An 18,907-nucleotide genomic window follows, 5' to 3' on the forward strand; every position below is an offset into this window, starting at 1 on the left:
ACAGCCACAACCGGCAGGCACAAATTAAGATAGGAAACTAAACATCTATCCTATTACATGACCGCCATCCAAACCGGTTGAAGATATCCCGAGCTACCATCTCTCATCTATCATCTCTCATCGGATAGATCCAGTAACCAAACGCTCCCTGGTCTCCATCGGAGTGAGTATCGACCACATACGAATCAGTGTAGTGGCCCGAAAGATAACCTGCAAGAAATGAATATTTGTTGTTCTGTTAAAAACCAAATCGTTTCTGCAGTTCCAAACTGCCCACAATAAAGCACATACTCCTACACGGATATGTCTCGTTGTTTCGGAATCTATCCCGTCTAGCCACGTCCCAAATAACGTGTTGATAGTATTCCGAGGAGTAATATTAAATGCTATGTGGACCGACCGCCATAATTTTTTTGCCAAAGGGCAGTCAAGAAAGAGATGTTTGATGGATTCATCACTCTCACAGAAACTACATCTTGTAGATCCTGTCCAGTTGCGTTTTGTCAAATTGTCCTTAGTTAGAATGACTTGTTTATGGACAAACCACATAAACACTTTCATCTTTAAAGGAACTTTGACTTTCCAAACATATTTCGAACGAGGAATAGAGCTAGAATTGATAACATCCAAATACATGGATTTAACCGAAAACTCTCCATTCTTTGTTAGTTTCCAGCGCAACTGGTCAGGCTGTTGAGATAATTGAACATCAATCAATCTTCTCACAAGATGGAGCCAAACTTCCCAACGGTTCCCCGCTAACGTCCTCCTGAATTGAATATTAAGAGGATTGGACTGTAATACTGTTGCAACGTAAGCATCTCTTCGCTGAACAATATTATAGAGAGAGGGATATTGGAGTGCAAGGGGCGTCTCCCCTAGCCATGTATCCTCCCAGAATCTCGTGGTAGTACCATTTCCAACTACAAATTTTGTCCTGTTAAAAAAGACTGATTTCACTCTCATTAGTCCTTTCCAAAAGGGCAAATCAGTGAGCCTTACCGTCACCTGTGACAAGGTTTTGGATTGGAGGTACTTATTACGCAGAATCTTGGCCCAAGTGGCATCCGTCTCTACAGATAACTTATACAGCCACTTGCTGAGAAGACATCTGTTCTTCACCTCTAAATTTTCAATGCCGAGACCCCCTTGGTCGTTCGGCCTACAAATGATATCCCATTTAGCGAGTCTGTACTTTCGTTTTCGTTCGTCACTCTGCCAGAAGAAGCGCGATCAGTAGAAATCTAGCCTTTTCCGGACTCCAACTGGTACCTCGAAAAAGGATAATGGTACCTCGAAAAAGGATAAGAGAAACATAGGCATACTCGTGAGTACCGAATTAATGAGAATTAGCCGGCCTCCGTATGACATGAGCTTGCCCTTCCAGCAGCTTAGTTTTTTTCAAACCGATCCTCAATGCACTTTCATTCTTTGTTGGACAACTTGCGATGGTGGATTGGTATACCCAAATACATGAAGGGTAAAGACCCCAATTCGCACCCTAACAATTGTTTGTAAGCTTCTTATTCGTCTTTAGCTCTTCCAAAGTAGAATAATTCGCTTTTACGGAAGTTAATTTTTAACCCCAACAATTGTTTGAACAGGCATAACACAAGCTTCATGTTCCTTGCTTTTGCCGAATCATGCTCCATGAAGATGATAGTATCATCAGCGTACTGTAGGATAGACACTCCTCCGTCAACTAAATGCGGAACGAGGCCACCTACCTGGCCATCATCCTTAGCCCTTCCTATTAGGATTGTCAACATGTCGACCACTATGTTGAACAGAATCGGTGACATCGGGTCTCCTTGCCTTAAACCCTTGTGTGTCTGGAAGTAATGACCTATGTCATCATTCACTTTGATTCCAACACTCTCTTTTTGCGTGAAAGAGTCTGCCTGGTTTCTCCAGGACTGATCGAAACCTTTCATACGCAAGGCCTGCTGAAGACATTTTACCTTATCGTACGCTTTCTCAAAATCCACTTTGAAAACCACCCCATCTAGTTTTTTCGTATGGATTTCATAGAGAGTTTCATGAAGGACTACCACCCCTTCTAGGATGTTTCTGTCTAGCATGAAAGCAGTTTGAGACGGCTACACCACAAAATGCGCAATCTGCGTAAGCCTATTAGTCCTTGCAGAAATCTGCAAACTAGTAGTATGTTTCATCTGTTATCTACTGGAGTTTGGACACATCCATTTACAAATTCATATTGATGTACGTGATACACATATCTTCTTATTTCATATCATATACGTGCGCAGTTGTTACTTGATGAGGATGCATCTCGCTGGAGAACCTTCAGCACCGCGCAACCTTAGTGGCAAGCAATGCAAGGTGTATATTCCAGTGGCAACATGTTCAAGGTTTAATGCTTCCACAAGGATGACTTCCTGAAAGGAACAGATAACAGGTTTAAAAGGAGTCTCAATCTGGTTTTTAGGGATTTTACACGCAGAGTGATCTCAATATCGAAACCAATGTTTCTTTGGAAGATATGGAAATTACAAGTAGCAAAAGGGTTACTACCGAACAACCAATTTTTATGTTGAATATAACCTTTTCGTATCTTCCAAATATGGATGAGATTGATTTGAACTAAACGGGTTTATGTAATATGTCACCTCCCTAAGATATGTTCCCACAGAGACCGGTTTACCACTCGAATGGGTTTAAACCCTTACCCTTTTATCAAGAAAAACTAGATGAGCCGGAATACATTCATCATATGCTCCCACAGACAAGTAATCAACTCCTGCATGAACAAAATATTAATTAAGATTAGAGAAGAGAATGTGAGGAAGATGGGAGACTAAGACCAAAGATATATTACATGTTCAGTAAGTTAAAACTTTAAATCAGCCATTTTCGCTTTGGTGATTTACCACACATTATTGGTAGCAACAGTATTGCTGATGAAAAACATATCTTGCAAATTTAATCCAAAGACTGTTGTGCACAAAGTGGATGAATACATTTCGACTTACCAACTAGTTGGATGTCAGTGTTATCAATCAACCATTGAGCACCATCCTCCATGAAGCCAACATAACTTGAATCAAACTCTTTCTTCCAGATAAGCTTTCTGCATTAAGGAAAGATTGATGTTTGATATAGTTTATACTACATAGTCTTTATTAAATAATAACTCACTTCGAATATGATATACATTTTGCTCCATACGAAAAGGTCATACACACTCCATTAAAAAATGAGTACCAGGAACATTAAACAAATCAATGAACCAACATCATATATCAAATATACAATTAAAATGGGTTGATCCACTAAAAGGAAATATAAACAAAGACCGATATTGAAATTTCTGTTGTTTCATATTGCGTTAGCACATGCATTTTATATTCAATTTACATGATTAATATTACCTAACTCATGCGCACAACATAGACAACGTAACTGTAAGGGAAGTATTGAAAATATTTGGATATGCTTATCTTTTCTATAACGTACTTTAGTTGTCATGCTTAAAATTGCATGTTCATACGATTTTTTTTGTTCAATACTCCCTCCGTCCGGAATTACTTGTCGTAGGAGTGGATGTATCTAGACGTATCTTAGTTCTAGATACATCCATTTCTATCCATTTTTGCGACAAGTAATTTCGGACGAAGGGAGTATATATGTTCTTTTGAGATGGACTATGAAGTTAAAAATAATTGGCAACCAGTGTTAAACAGTAATAAGATCATACCATGAGAATCCAACTATACAAGTGTAGGATGTGGGCTCAATTGAACCCCCACACCACCCCCCACACACAATTCTGTAAAACAGTCTAAATTTTCTGGCCTACAGACGGCAGTGATCACAAGGTTACTAAGAAAAATAACATAAGATGTAATTCCAAGTGTTAAATCCACCTCAATTTTTTGATCGGCAGAGATGACGAGGTTAAAAATTACATAATACGCTAACTTAGGTTTAGGTTTTATGGTCCCATCACCATCATAGAGTAAAACCACCATGTGTTGTATGTACACACAACACACATATACTCCCTCCGTTCGGAATTACTCGTCCAAGAAATGAATGTATCTAGATGTATTTTAGTTGTAGATACATCCATTTTTATGACAAGTAATTCCGAACGGAGGGAGTACATGAATGTGATGCGAGTTCTTGTGTGCATGCATAGTATGTTGGTATTACCTGTCGGTGTTTAAGGTTCGGAAGAGTACACGGCGGACTCCTTTAGGAATATGCAAGGACTCCATGACATCAGCTGCAAGAAAAGGAATTTGTATTTGGGGGTGTTTTTAATGAACATATATGCACACATTGTCTACCATGAGTCCATGAAACATTATGAAACAATATAATTTGAGGTGGCAGAACCAGTATTACATGATCATGATGTAACATGGAAATATCATCTTTACAGTTCAAAATGAAACGCAGTGGTGTGCGCACATATATAATTCTCGCTTGCGCTCTTAATCCTGAAAATTTGCTATTTTACTTTCCAATTGGTGTATCTTACAAGGACACAAATTTGACATATGCCAATTTAAATATCCGAAACCAAATTTGTCAACCGGTTGAGATTACTTCCTGAAATTCAAAAATGTAACATTTTTTAAATTTAAATTCAGACATGTGAGATTACTTCATGAAATTCAAAATGTAAAACTTTTTTTGCATGGGTCAGAATGATTGGGCTTTCCCCCTAAACAATACAGATAACATTTGGACATGAACACGTACATGTCTAGATTTTTTGTATTTTTTTCACATTTACTAAACTATTTTAGAGCGAATGCTCCCTGGAGCCTAATTGAATAGCTGACTTTATGAACCCTGAAATATGAAAGTGGAGTGGGGGTTTATGTAGTTTACCTGTTATGTTGCGGTCCTGCGGCACACCAGATTACAAGTCAGAGACTCAAAATTATTCCTGTGATCGATAATTAGTACCACTAATGAATCACATGCCTACTGCTAGCTACCTAGCCAGCGATTGAGGTAATATCAATGACAGTTATAGAACTTGCATCTAATGTTCAGTTTAGTGCTAAAAGTTGAAAAATACATCATTGCAGTCGCATAACTTGCCTATGCATGTAGATACGGTCAGTTCTTCGGTATCTAGTTGTATTCTCACGCGGCGTGTCAGCATGAATGCGGCCCACATGCCCGTGGCTGGGAGTGGTGAGGTGTTGGATGAGCCACACATTATCTATTATTTTTGCAGAACGCACCCTCGACTTTTATTTAATTACGCACCTTCCAACACATGGTTCATGAGAAACAGGAATAAAACATAGCACCAAGGGTTTCTATCCGATATCCTCCACTCCATAAAGAATTATTTAAACATTGTAAAACATTTAAAAAGTAAAAACTATTTAAACATTGTAAAAAGACAAATTGCATTTTAAAATTGTTCACGCATTTCAAAAAAAAATGTTCATGCGTGGAATAGAAATGTCCGTGTGTATGTTGTTATTTATCTTGTTCTGTTTAAGAAAACTACGTGGGGAATAGAAATTCTCCATGACATATGCGTATATCACGGGGAGAGTGGGGTCATTCTGACTAAGTGGTCTATTTTTTTCAAATTTAAAATTATTTATATTTTAAATTTCTTTCGGATAAATCAGCTGAACTCTATTTTCTTTTATCTAGATTTTCAAATTTAAAATTATTCGAATTAAAAAAAAATCCACTGATTTGTCCGAAAGAAATTTACGTACATTTATTCTGCACTACATCTTCTTTTATCTAGATTTCTTAATTTAAAATTATTCAAATTCAAAGAGAATAGTTGATTTGTCCAAAAAATGTACGTATATGCACACTGACCTATATTCTATCGCTCGCTCTCGCGACCGCGTCGCCCCCCCGCGGGCGGCCGGCTGCGCACCTCTCTCTCCCGCCTCCAGCCCCCCTCTTCCCTTCCTCCCCGCTGCCGTCCTGGCCCCGGGGTCGCTGGTGGCGGCGGCCTTCCTGCCCTTCCCCTCCCGGTGGCTCCGGCACGGGGCGGAGTTGCACCGGGGGGGTGCTCCTAGGCGGCGGCGGTCCAGCTGGCGGCGGGGTTCCTTGTCGCAGAGCAGGTGGGCAGCTGGGCGGCAGTGCCGTCGTTGGTGGCGGGGTGGCGTGTGGCTCATCCTGGCGGCGGCGCTCGGCCCAGATCTAGGCCCTACGGGGCCCATCTGGCCTGGGCGGGCCGCCGGCGGGGCTGGTTGGCGGCGTGACTCCCGGGATGCAGGGGAGCGGTGTTGCGCGACGGGGGCTGGCGGCACCGATGCCAGCTTGCTGCAGCACGGCCGGCGGGGCTTAGCGGGCCGTTTCGGGCCTGGCCGGGCCAGGGGTGGCCTGGTATGCCCCGCCGCCATGTCCGGTCGGCTACCGCGACAGTGCCGGAGGCTCGACTTCTCGCACGACGGCGGTGGAGGTGGTTCCCTTCGGCTCGGCATTGGTGCTGTTGTTCTCGTCGTGTGGCGCTTCTCTCCGGTCTTCTCGGCCTCGTGGTGGTCCTCGTAGTGAGACGACGTGGGAGGCGGCGCAACCGAGGTGGCGCATTGGGTGGTAGTTTGGATGGTTGGCTCCGGATGGGCGGTGGTGTTTGGTGTGCGGGAGAAATCCTTGTCGGTTCGTCCGGCGCCGATGCGGTGACACCGGCGGGTGCCACCATTCCTTCTTGAAGGGCGTCGGTGGTAGCCATTCCCTACTTTCCTCCGCATACCGGGGGAAACCCTAGGACTTGTCCGGGCAGCAGCGTCGTCGGTGTCGCATACCTTCTTGGAGGTGCTGCTTGGTATGCGGCACTCGGAACCTCGGGCGGTGGTGGGGTGTTTCCGGAGGGCGCAACGGTGGCGGGCCTTCTGCGCTTTGTCGATCTGCCGTTGTTGGCATTATGTTTCTTCTTCTTTTTTGTCTTTGGGCTTATTGTGCTGCTCGCCCCAGCGTCGAGATGTATCCTATGTTGGCTGGTTGCTTTGGAATACAAAGCGGGGAAACCCTTTTTCGGTAAAAATTAAAGTTATACGAATTCAAACAAAAATTCCATTGATTTGTTCAAAAAAATTACGTACAATCATTCTGAGCTATATTTTATTTTATCTAGATTTTCAAATTTAAAATTATTCGAATTCAGACAAAAAATTCATTGATTTGTCCAAAATAATTTATGTTCTTTCATTATGCACTAGAATTTTAAGTTAAAATTATTAGAATTCAAACAAAAATTTACTTGATGTGTCCAAGAAATTTACTACATTCATTCTGCACTGTATTTCCTTTTTCCTAGATTTTCAAAATTAAAATTATTCGAAATCAAACAAAAAATTAGTTGATTTGTCGAAAAAAAATATACAGTATAAGTTGTTTTCTTACATAGAAAAAAAAGAAACAAGAATACAGAAGATAAATTGTGTATATCTCACAAGCGGCGAGGTCATAGGTTCGAACCGAGGCTTTCCCTTTTTTGCACACCCTTTTTTGCGATTTTTTACATTAATTCGTACTGTCCATGTTATATAAAGTTAACAGTGCTACCTAATCGTTTAATGCCAGTTGGTCGAGTGGTTATCTATCCGCTGCTAACTGCAGTAGGTCATGGGTTTGAATCGCAGCCCCGATTTGGCATTTTTATATTTATATGAGGATTTTCTGCATAAATAAATAAAATGCAAAGGTGCTTTCTGCAAAAAAAGTGCTCGTTGATCCCCTTGCGCTATTTTTTTTAATCCTTTTTCTTGCAAACCACTATGTGCTGACAGATGCATAATTAAATCAAAGCCGAAGTTGTTTTTTGTAAACAATAGATAATAATACTTGGCCCATCCAACGCCTCACCACTCCTGTCACTGACATGTGCGTCGCATTCATGCTGATACGCCAGGTAGCACTAGATATGGCTGGATACGGAAGAAGAGACCGTATTTGCCACTGATATTACCTCCAGCGATTTATTTGTAGGATCAAAAAATAAGAAGCGTATGCGTGGCGTACCGTTGAGGACGGCGAGATCGAGCGTGTCGACGTCGAAGCCGGCGTCGTAGTAGTGCTCGAAGACGTGGCCCGGCGCGTCGACGTGGGTGCCGGAGTGCGCCGTGAGCCGGAGCTCGGAGAAGTTGGCGATGTCGGAGCCGTTGCGCATGGAGCGCGCCAGCCGCAGGAACCCGGGCGTGCCCTCCGCCGACTCGAACGCCGGCATGTCCTCCCGGTAGTAGTGGCTGATGTCCAGGATCCGCCCCCCGTCGAACTCCTCGCGCCTCTCCGGCACAGGCACCGCCGCCTCCTCCTTCACGCCGCACGCCGGCTCGGCCTCGGTGGCGCCGTAGCCAGGGTACGCCGGTTCGCCGGAGGCCACGGTGGCGCCCACGAGTAGCAGGAGGAGGAAGGGGAGGAGCTCCATGGCCGTGGGGTTGGAGTGTTTGCTTCTGTTACGCATGCGGCCGGTCAAAAAAGAACAAGGTGTGTGTGTATGGATCATTGGTACTTTGGTAGGTGATGGTCTGATGGAGATGGACGTTTGCCATCATCTTGTATAGTCTTCTTCTTCGGAAAAAGAATCATGCCAAATCTTCTGTTGGGGCGGCTAGGGGTAGTTAATTCAGCAAAAGATACTTCGAGGATTTTACATGGACATGGATGTACATGCAGATAGGGACGGAGCTCCATGGAGTGTTCGCTTTATGCGATCGGTCGGTTAGCTGGGTGATGGAAATGGACAGAGAGGAATTTTCGTCACCCTTGTTTGCGATCATCTTCTATACGCGAATCATGTCGAATCGGATCAGTCGTTGGGGTAGCTAGGAACTGGAGTAGTTAATTCGGTAAACGATATTTTGAGGATTGTTCTGAATAAATAAATAAATAAATAAATAAATAGGAAGGACAAAGGAACGGCGTGAAAGAGATTTTAAGAAACTGGGGATTCACAAGGCTCTCCAGATATTCGCAAAAGAAGAACGGCGTGTCTCCTCTGCGACCAGGCCTGCGAGTCCATGGAGCATTTGCTTGTTTTTTAGAAAAGGAGGATGTATCCCCAGCCTTTGCATCTGGACGATGCATGCAGTCATATTATTAATTATTCACAAAGACCATACAAGGTGATACATCAATAAGCCTGAAGCCATCATCTTGGCAACACCGTTGCTACTCCTATCCCTATGATGAAGGCGTGCCGAACGTCCGGGCCTAATACCAAATAGGCATCGCACCAAAGCCTAACATCTAAAGCCGGGTGTCCCATCCAAGCCACTACCTGGATTGGGTCCCACACCGGTCTGGCACACTCCCAGTGAGCACCGCACGCTGCAAGGGCCGTCACCTCCATCTTCCCTCGGTCCATCCTCAGAGCATAACTGATGCACCAACCTTGTCAGGCCTCTCTACCATCAACGCCACCATGACGCCAGACAGCTTCCTCCTCATGCGCGAGTCCATCTCCTCGCATCAGACGCCGAGACTCCACAGCGCCACGCCGCTGAGAACCGCCACCATCAATGTGGAAAATGAAGCACCGCTCCACCAAAGACGCCGTCCTCCGGTCCCTCGAGCCCGTGTGCACCTCCAAGAATGACGCCCCCAACGGGGAAACGACACCAGAGAGCCGCCGTCATCCGATCTACTGATCCAGGGTTTCCCCCGGAGGTAGCAGAGAGTGGCCTTGAACTTCTCCACGACGATGCCTTCGGGAAGGGAACGACGCAGACAACGTCGGCGTCGCCGGCCTTGGCAATAGCCAATAGCAGGTTTTCACCCAGATCTGATCGAAGACCTCCATCTCTCGTGCATGGGCCGCCGCCATCCCTGCCGGGATCTCAACGAAGACTCCAAGGAGTGGATCGGCACCGCGGCGTCGTCGTCGTTGTGGCCGCCGTCGCCGGCCAAGGGTTTCCCCCGATCCCAAGAGCCCCATCATCCAATCACCGCCCACCACGCGGATCCGGCGAGCAAGGCCACACCGAAGCCCAGATCGAGCGGGATAAGGTGAAGGAGATGAAGCTGGCGCAGGTCGATCCAGATCTGACGGCCGGCCGACGAAATCACGGCCGCCATGAGATCCCACCACCGGGTCCTCGCCGCCCACGCAAGCCGAGGAAGACCGGCCACACACCCGCAGCCACCCTCCGTCAGGGAAGGCTCCGCCCACCTTGACCGGGGCCGCCACCCCGGCACACCAAGCTCTCCACGCGAGGAGCAGCCAGCCCCGCCGCCACCTTCCTCGACGCCGCGCGGGCTTGCCGGCGGCTATCTCTGGTGGCGGCGATCTCTGGTGGAGCATTTGCTTGTGGGATGCCCATTCTCACGGCAGGTGTGGCACGACTGCTTCAGTTGGTGCTACCCACCAGCTCTCGCGCCCGCCTCCTCCGACCTCTTCCTTGATTGGTGGCGTGCTACAACTCTGGCCACGCCGGCGACGCACCGGAAAGGAATCTCCTCGCTTATCCTACTGATCGTCTGGTCCATCTGGAAGCATCGCAACTCTTGCGTCTTTGACGGTGCCGCGCCATCTACGTCCAAGCTGCTCCACGACATCCAAGAAGAGGCTCGCTCATGGGCCACGGCAGGAGCCAAGGGTTTAGCAATCATCATACCGTAGGCGGGACTAGTGTTTTCCTTGGGGCCGAGCATCCCCTAGCTTCTCCATGCTCAGGCTAGGCCTTGATGCCGTCCCTACCTGTTCATGTACTAAAACTCTTCTCCCTATCAATGAATGATACGTAAGCTTTGCGTATTCGCGAAAAAAAATACACCATTAAAAGGAGGCCAAATTTTGGCCGGCCGCACGTGAGCCCTAGGATTAGGCCACCCGTGCTATTTGATCGCGAGCGGAAAAGAAATTCCCATCTCTCCGCGCGCTCGTCTCTGTCCCAGATCGCCTCATGTGTCCGCCTCAAGTAGCACCCCTTGCAGCTACGTGGTGGTAGTATTGGATGTGCCGCCCCGTCGCCCTCCGTGTCAACACCCGACGTACGAGCCATGGAAGTGGCCATGGAAGGTGTACTTGACTTTTTATTCAGTATCCACTCACTAACGCCTGAGTAAATAGCATAAAACTACTAGTTTACACGCTAGGGTTTTAAAAAACTATCAGATTTTAATTTTTCTCAAAAAATACCAATCACGCGGGCGGCTGTTTTAAAAAGCCCAAAACCGCAGTGACTAGCGATTTAACCGTTTTCTGACCGATTGGGCCCACGGATCACGCCACATGGCCCAGCGCGCGGACGGTGCAGCAGTTAACGGTTGTTAGCTCGACCGGTCCGGTCGAAACGAAAGGAGCCGGTCGGGCCGCCCTCCCTCTCACTCTCCCCCTCCTCTTCGCCGCTCTATGACCTAGGTGCGATGGCGGAGCCGCAACCAGATGTCGTCGACGGCGTGCCTTCGGGCCAAGGTGTCACCATCGAGGAGAGTAGCTAGTGGACATTCAGAGGTGGAGAAATGGCTAGGCAGCTCGAGCTTCCCAACGCAGCGGTCACCGCAACCATCACCGCCCGAGGTCCAGCTAGATCGGGCATACCGCACGGCAATGGCAGTGGCGAAGTGCATCCACGCAGATCCAGAGGGGGGCCACAGGTGGGCGTCGTCGTTTGGTGGAGTCAGGCAAGTAATTTCAGTACCATTCATAGATTTAGTTCAAAATTATAAATTAGGGTTAGAAGATGATAGTGAATAATTAGGAAAATTATAAATTAGGGTTAGAAGATGATAGTGACTTATTAAGATAGTGAAGTATAGCAACTGAGTAGATTTATTTGTTTGTTGGCATGCTAGTGCATATTTTGTAGAATATTCAGAGTTTCAGTATAGTAACTAAGCAGATTTAAGTTTCAGTGCCTTCATAATTAATCTCCTTCCTTGAGGTTTGGGAGGTGAGGCTACATTTTCTAGGTAGAGACAATATGGAGGGAAAGTTTGCAATTTCACATATCACATATTTGACCTTATTAGCACTGGTTGAGTTGGAGGGGTATGGAGTGGATGCATTTTTTACTTATGTTAAGGAAGAGGGAAAGGGCTTGGAGGGTGTGGAGGTCCTGGATAGTGAGGATAAAGTAGAAGAAATGCTTGACTTATTTGTTGATAAGAAGCTCCTGAACATCACTGTCAGAAAAGCTACTGATCCAAGCCCAACAGATGATAATATGGATCACATCTTGCTTGAGGACCAGATTCCCATTAATAATGTTGGTGAGCCAGTTGTTTTACAGTGTTTCTCCAGAAGGTGTCCTCCATCTAGCATGTAATTCTACTTTGCCACCAGTAATCCCTGAGGAGCCCTATCTTAATACACAGAAGAGTTGTAATTTCAGCAAGGGGTAAAATGTAGTGGAAGAAGAAGAAGTAGAAGAAGATGCAGATGAAGATGAAGATGAAGATGAGATGGACAAATCTTCTTCAGATTTTGGGTTTTTCAGGAGTGATTACATAGGGCAGAAAATGTCATACAAGGCTTGGTCTAGGGGTAAAGATGAGGCTGACACAGGGACAAGCCATAAGCAAAGGGAAGAGGAAGATACTGCAGAGCACTATTATGGTGCTAACTCAAAACCTTCTGAATTTTGGGAGGAAGACCAAATCCTTTCTGAACATGAAGAACCTTCAGTTGTACTAGATAAAGGAGCAAAGAAGCTTAAGCCCGTCAGAAAATCAGGCCCAACTAGCAAGTCACACAGTGAGCCTGAACACACCAAGTTTGAAGATTTTATGCCTGAACCTGATGAATACTGCTTTCCAGGTGATTTTGGCCTTAGTGATGTAGAAGAAGTTCCAAGGTTGCCTTCTGGTAGGAAGAGAAGGTTGAAGAAGAGGAAGGAGAGGAGATGGTATGATCCATCACTGCCTGATGCACATGAGCAGTTTGCATTGCATTTGTGCTTCCTAAATGTTGTGGAGTTCAGAGAAGCACTTAGAAATTTCCATGTAAGGACACTTAGGAATTTTGAGTATCACAGAAATGAACCAACTAGGGTTATTGCTTGGTGCTCTGATAGAAAGCAAGGTTGTGAGTTCTACATAGTGGCCTCTAGAATAGCTAATGAGGCAACTTTCAGCATCAAGAAGATGAACTTGGATCACACTTGTGGGGCAAGTGGAGAGAGCACCAAGGTTACAGTCAATTGGGTTGCCAAGGTTTGTGAGGATACAATTAGATCAAACCCTGGAGCTGGTGTTGAGACAATTATGACATACACAAAGAAAACATTTGGTGTTCATGTGCCTAAAAGCTTGGCATATAGGGCAAGGAAGCAAGCAGTTGAAGTTGTGCAAGGAGATCACAAACTCCGATATCACAGACTAAGGGACTATCTACAGTGTGTGCTAGATACTAACACAGTCAGTAGATGCATAGTGACAACAAAAGAGGACCTAGAAAATCCAGCTCCTACCCCCAGGTTTCACTACATGTTCTACTGCCTTTTTGCATGCAAGGAGGGCTTCCTAAATGGATGCAGGCCATTTATAGGTATTGATCCTTACACATATATCTAAGATGGTTGCATTCATGTTATTTACAACTAATGTGATCATATCTTCAGGTCTAGATGGTTGCTTTATCAAGCTCAGCACTGGACAACAGATATTGGTAGCTACATGGAGGGATGGGAACAACAACGTCTTCCCCATATCCTTTGGTGTTGTTGACAAGGAAGAGACAGACAGTTGGACATGGTTTCTCACACAGCTGAGAACTGTTATTGAAACTGGGAACAAGTTTGGAAAATACACAATTATGTCTAACAGACAAAAGGTATGTGCTCCACTACTCATGACCACACTTTAAACTTAGCATCATAGTTAGCCATCATACTTAACAGGGATTGCTGAATCCAATCAATGATGTATTCCTTGACTCCCCATAGAGGTTTTGTCTTAGACATATATATGCCAACTTCCAATCTGCTGGTTTTAGAGGGGAGGAACTCAAGAAACACTTAGATCAGGCTGCCTATTCCTTCACTAAGAATGGTCATGATAAAGGGATGGAAAATTGGAAGAAAGAAAGTTTTGAGGCTTGGTAGTGGTTGTCACAGATACCAGACCATACATGGGCACGATATAAAATGGATACTGTTTGCAAAACTGACCTGGTTGTAAACAACCTTAGTGAAGTTTTCAACAGGATGACATTGGATGTTAGGAACAAACCAATCAGGACTATGTTGGAGGGCATAAGAACAAAGTTGAAGATCAAGTTTCAGAAAATCAGAGAGAAAACAGAGACATGCAGATGGGAGATCACACCAACCTACTCATAAATTTTAGAAGAAGGCAAGAAGTGGGCTAAGTATTGTGAAGCATACATGGCAGGTCCAGGCATCTGGCAAGTGACTAGTAGGTCTGAGAACACATATTGTGTTAACTTGAACAACTATATATGTGACTGTAGGAGGTGGGACATGACAGTTGTGCCTTGCAGTCATGCCATTCACTGGTACGCGTCGGTGCTATACAAACGGTTTATAACCCCTTTCCGCGACGGCATTTGGATCCATCGTCTAGTGAGTGACGGCGATTGGGGGGCTTCCCACACGACCCAGAAACCATCGGGGATAGGGAGCAAAGATGCATATACGATACTCCTACTCGATTGTGCTCGCATTGCCATCGCAGTCGGTATTCTGTGATGCTACGTTTACGATGCGCGACCCATCACAAATAGTTCACTATTATAGAACGTGTATGATAAGCATACAATCACACACATTTGCTTTTCCCAAACCGTATGCGATAACTAATTAAGAAGATTAGCTAATCGTCGTACGAGTGTCGGACAGGATTACGAAACGTCGGACCGTCGTAACATCGTCGTACATGACAACTATCGCACACGCTATTCTGTGGTGCAACGTTTACGATGCATACTTCATCAGAAACAGTTCGTGATTGCGAATCGTGTACGATAAGGCAACTAACACAAACGTTTAGTTTGCCCGCACCATTTGTGATATTGTCTGACATCGGACACGCTTTGCAAATGGCAACTATGTGCATGCTTGCACACGTTTCCTCTCTGTGAACCATCTCGGATTATGATGTATATCACAAACATTTGTATTTTACCAACCGTGTGTGCCGTAACGACCTGGAGAGCGTAATTTCACCGTAATTTAATTGCTGCTATTTCAAATTGTACCGAATTTGAATGTATGCTATAGCTTTATTCAAATCCATCAGGTTCAAACAGCCAATGCATTATTCGATTCATAGGTACATATGTTCAAGAATTACATAAGAACCAAATAAAGAATGATGAGCCACAGCTGTATACTTCACTACTGCAGGATGCTGCTAACGCGACACTACGATCAGAGATCCTTCGATGAAACTGTGTGCGATGCAATAATCGCAAACGATGGTGTAAAAAACCGTCAAAAAAGGTGCAAAACGTTTGCGATGACGAATGCATCAAACACGGTTCAGATTTTGGTTGCGTGTCGATTCAGGGCATACGGTTCAGTTAAATTAACTGCTTGCGATGAGGAGGAACAAAATAAACGGGCTGCCAGATGAAGGTGTGTGCGATATGCAGCATACGCTTCACTCAGATGAACTGTTTGTGATTAGGCAATACAAAACAAAACGGTCAGCCAGATCAAGGTGTGTGCGATATACGGCATGCGGTTCACTCGGATGAACTGTTTGCGTTGAGACAAGAGAACATAAACGGTTCAATATAACAAGATATGTGTGATACGCGACAAACAGGTCTGTAATCAGAAATGTGTGCGAAGACCGATAATGACACATATTATTGCTTCTAATAAGACGTATGTGATATGCTATGTCTACACAACACCTATTGGCCATTGGGGGACGGGCGGTCATCCAGATACGTCATAAGGATGCGAAGAGGCATCCTATATCAGCAAGGACTAGCTGTTCCACCAGTAGCTCATGTAAAAGAACTCTCAAGTTAAGTGTGCTCAGGCTGGAGCAGCCATCAGATGGGTGACTAGATGGGAAGTTGTGTTGATGTTGAATTAACTGATAGGATGGGTCATATCTGTCATTTGACAGATATGACCCATCCTATCAGTTAATTTAACCTCGAGGTCCTTGTTTTTTTTGTTTTTTTAACACATGTTAAAGAAGGTCTACCGCATTACTTTTTGACAATGTGCGATACGTGGCATATAGTTGATCCATCCGACCTGTTTGTGATGGAATAAGCCGTGTGTGTTGTGGGCAAACGCTTGCTAGTGTACAACCGTTGCGATTGATGAATTCATCACCAACGGGTTCCCTAGTGTGGTCCGTGTTCATCTCAGCATCATCTACTTCTTGTGCTAGCTCAATGTTCCTTATCTATACCCCTATATAGTGTGCGAATAACTTTGAAAGATGATCGTTGGATGAAGCCAATCCAACAGTGCACAGATGGCAAATCCGAGCACTACTGGCCGTTGGATATCATCTACATTCCACCAGATTTTGCCACGTGTACAATCTAGAAGACTCCACGGTTGAACTTAAGCATAATGCACAAACCTCAAAACACAAGCACTTATCATTTGTTCTAGAATCTTCCGTATCATAATTGCCCAAATTCTTTTACATGAATTGCCATTATTTGTTTTTACTTTATGCTCGGACAATTCCATGAATCTTAAAATAGATTAGCTTTTTTTATAAAAATAATTGATTTTGAATGAGATGAATTATAAGAATTAAACGAACATCTACGTCATGCATATATAACTCAAAGCTTACATGCTATAATGTGGTATTTATTTATAATTTGGTTGCCAAATCTCATGCATGCAATGCATGTGTACCTTACTAGTCTAAATGGTGTTTGTGTGTGTTGTGCGTGTTAAACACATTGTAAATAGTCTCATACATGGTTTAGATTCCGAACATCTAGCTAGAGCATACATGTACTGTGATTTGAATTCAACATAAAATGGATACATATATTTGAAATTTGAGATCATATGTAGATGTGTTGTGAAGATAATATTTAGATGGTTGTATAACTAACCCAAGTACAATCCCATTCAAAATGGGAAAATGTACTCAAAGTCCATATGCTAGACAACACGAATTGTTTTTTATTGTTGAGGGAAGTGCAAATTGACTTGGTATTGTACAAGTTATGTTTGTTGTCCCAATTTTTTTTAGTTTTTTTGTTGTTGTATTTGATGCATTTCTAGTATGTTAAGTTTTCATTAATTGATGGCATTTTATGAACACGCCACCGTTTCCCGCACCTGTTTCCCGCCACCCAGCGATATTGCGCATAAACCTAGGCGGCGCGCGACGCACGGAGGCAACAAGCGCAGCCTGTAGCACATCCACCTTTTTCAAGCATGCCAACCCACCAAAGCGCCGCCTCTGCCATCAACCTCGTCGACGAGGAAAACCAGAAGGCGCCACGACCCGTCGAGGCCACGGCGCTTCCCGGCAATGCGATGGATGACGTCGTTATGCGCGTCAACGCCAGGGTTGAGCAGATCCTTAGCGCATGGCGCTTCAGCGCCGCGGATCAAGATAGGCATGCAGCGCCGACATGCTGCAGCTCGCCGCACAACATGATCGATGGTGCGCTGCAGAGCAAGCTAGGCGCATCCGCGCCGATAGGCTGTGGCTCGCCGCACGGCGAGACCATTGGAGCACCGCAGAGCGAGAGGCGCGGCGCGCCGCACAGCAAGAGCGGATCTATCGGCGCTTGCCTGCTGTCGACATGGTGTCGCAGCTGGGTACACGTTCCGTCAGTACCCCCATTCCTCACCAGGAGTGGGCAGAGGCCCTCTGCGCCGTACTTGCACCAGAGGCCGGCCGCGCTGTACTTGCACCGGACGCCCCCGCGCTGTTCGCATGGGTCGCGCCGTTCGCCTTGTCCGCGGCCCGCTCGATGCCAGTGTGCTGGTCGGTAGGCTCGACCGCCTCCTTGGCCCAGGTGTCCACCTGGGTGCAGTAGAGGAACATGGCTGTCGCATCCTCTAGCTAATGATCTCCGATGAAATAGCCAACTTCGAGCTCGAGATCGCGCTCTAGATGTACCGCGAGCGTGTCGACCGCTTGGACGAACGCCTGCACGAGTTCAGGCAGAGCCAAGAGCTACCGTAGGCAAGGGCTGCTGGTCATGGGCTCATGGACGCGTTTTATTTTGTTGAGTCATTTCGGCGTGGATAGCTATGTATTCACAGCAATCATAGTATTGCTCTGTTTATTGCACTGTTCAATGTGTGTATATACGCTTTCTATTCTGTATATGTGGATGACAACAGCTAGATTTAAATTAGTATACAAAAACAGATAGAAAATGGAATTCATAATATATATACATATATATTAATTGTTCATTAGTTCATCACAGAATATATATATAATATCATCACATATACGTGATGATACTTAACTACTAGGTACAATGCATAAAATTGAAAATGAACAATACTAAAACTAATAATCCCTCCTGGGGCTAGTATTCCGGCAGCCCCTCGCCAGCAGCTCCCTGGTGCGTGGCGTCTTCCCAGTGCGGAGGCAGTACTCCACCTCCTCCGCCTCGCAACGCTTGATGTACCGATCTGCCTCTTGCTGGCGGACGAGCGCGAACGATCTTGCCATTTCATTGGGCGCCCACCGGAGCTCCTCATTGGTTGCACACTGGAGCTTATCGGCCCACCTCCACGCAGCGACGAGGCGCCCAGCGCCTTTGACCTTCCTCGCGAAGTACCCGTCTTCGTACACCTCCTCCGCACGACGACGCGCCCGCCCCCAAAGCTCCGCCGCCTGCTTTTTCCAGGCGGCATCACGGGCTTCACAGGCCGCCTGGTACCTGGCTTCCTCCTCCGCCATCTCCTTCTTGAACGCCACTTGCCTGGCTTTCTCAGCCGGCAGCAGCGACTTCCACAGACAAAGATTATACTGGCCCCAAGACCAATCCAAAGTTGGGGGGTCCGACGCAACCTTGTCCGGC

At 45.6% G+C, this 18,907-nt stretch overlaps 1 protein-coding gene across 2 annotated transcripts; it reads right to left on the reverse strand.

Annotated features, from left to right (window-relative positions):
* Nucleotides 1–2,166: 2,166 nt before the first annotated feature.
* On the reverse strand, nucleotides 2,167–8,612 carry LOC123120648 (cyclase-like protein 4). Of its 2 annotated transcripts, XM_044540646.1 has the most exons (5): nucleotides 7,981–8,612; nucleotides 4,177–4,249; nucleotides 2,994–3,091; nucleotides 2,691–2,761; nucleotides 2,167–2,399 (listed from the first exon to the last, which is right to left on the reverse strand). In XM_044540646.1, the coding sequence occupies exons 1-5, from the start codon at nucleotides 8,462–8,464 to the stop codon at nucleotides 2,274–2,276; spliced, it is 852 nt and encodes a 283-aa protein (XP_044396581.1). In that variant the 5' UTR covers nucleotides 8,465–8,612; the 3' UTR covers nucleotides 2,167–2,273. The 2 variants fall into 2 exon arrangements, 1 of the variants encoding a protein (XP_044396581.1); XR_006459541.1 differs by lacking the exons at nucleotides 2,167–2,399; nucleotides 7,981–8,612 and adding an exon at nucleotides 4,864–7,974 and having other exon boundaries at nucleotides 2,694–2,761.
* Between the last annotated feature and the right edge of the window lie 10,295 nt (nucleotides 8,613–18,907).

The sequence above is a fragment of the Triticum aestivum genome, chromosome 5D, assembly GCF_018294505.1.
Source record: "Triticum aestivum cultivar Chinese Spring chromosome 5D, IWGSC CS RefSeq v2.1, whole genome shotgun sequence".
Lineage (NCBI taxonomy): Eukaryota > Viridiplantae > Streptophyta > Magnoliopsida > Poales > Poaceae > Triticum > Triticum aestivum.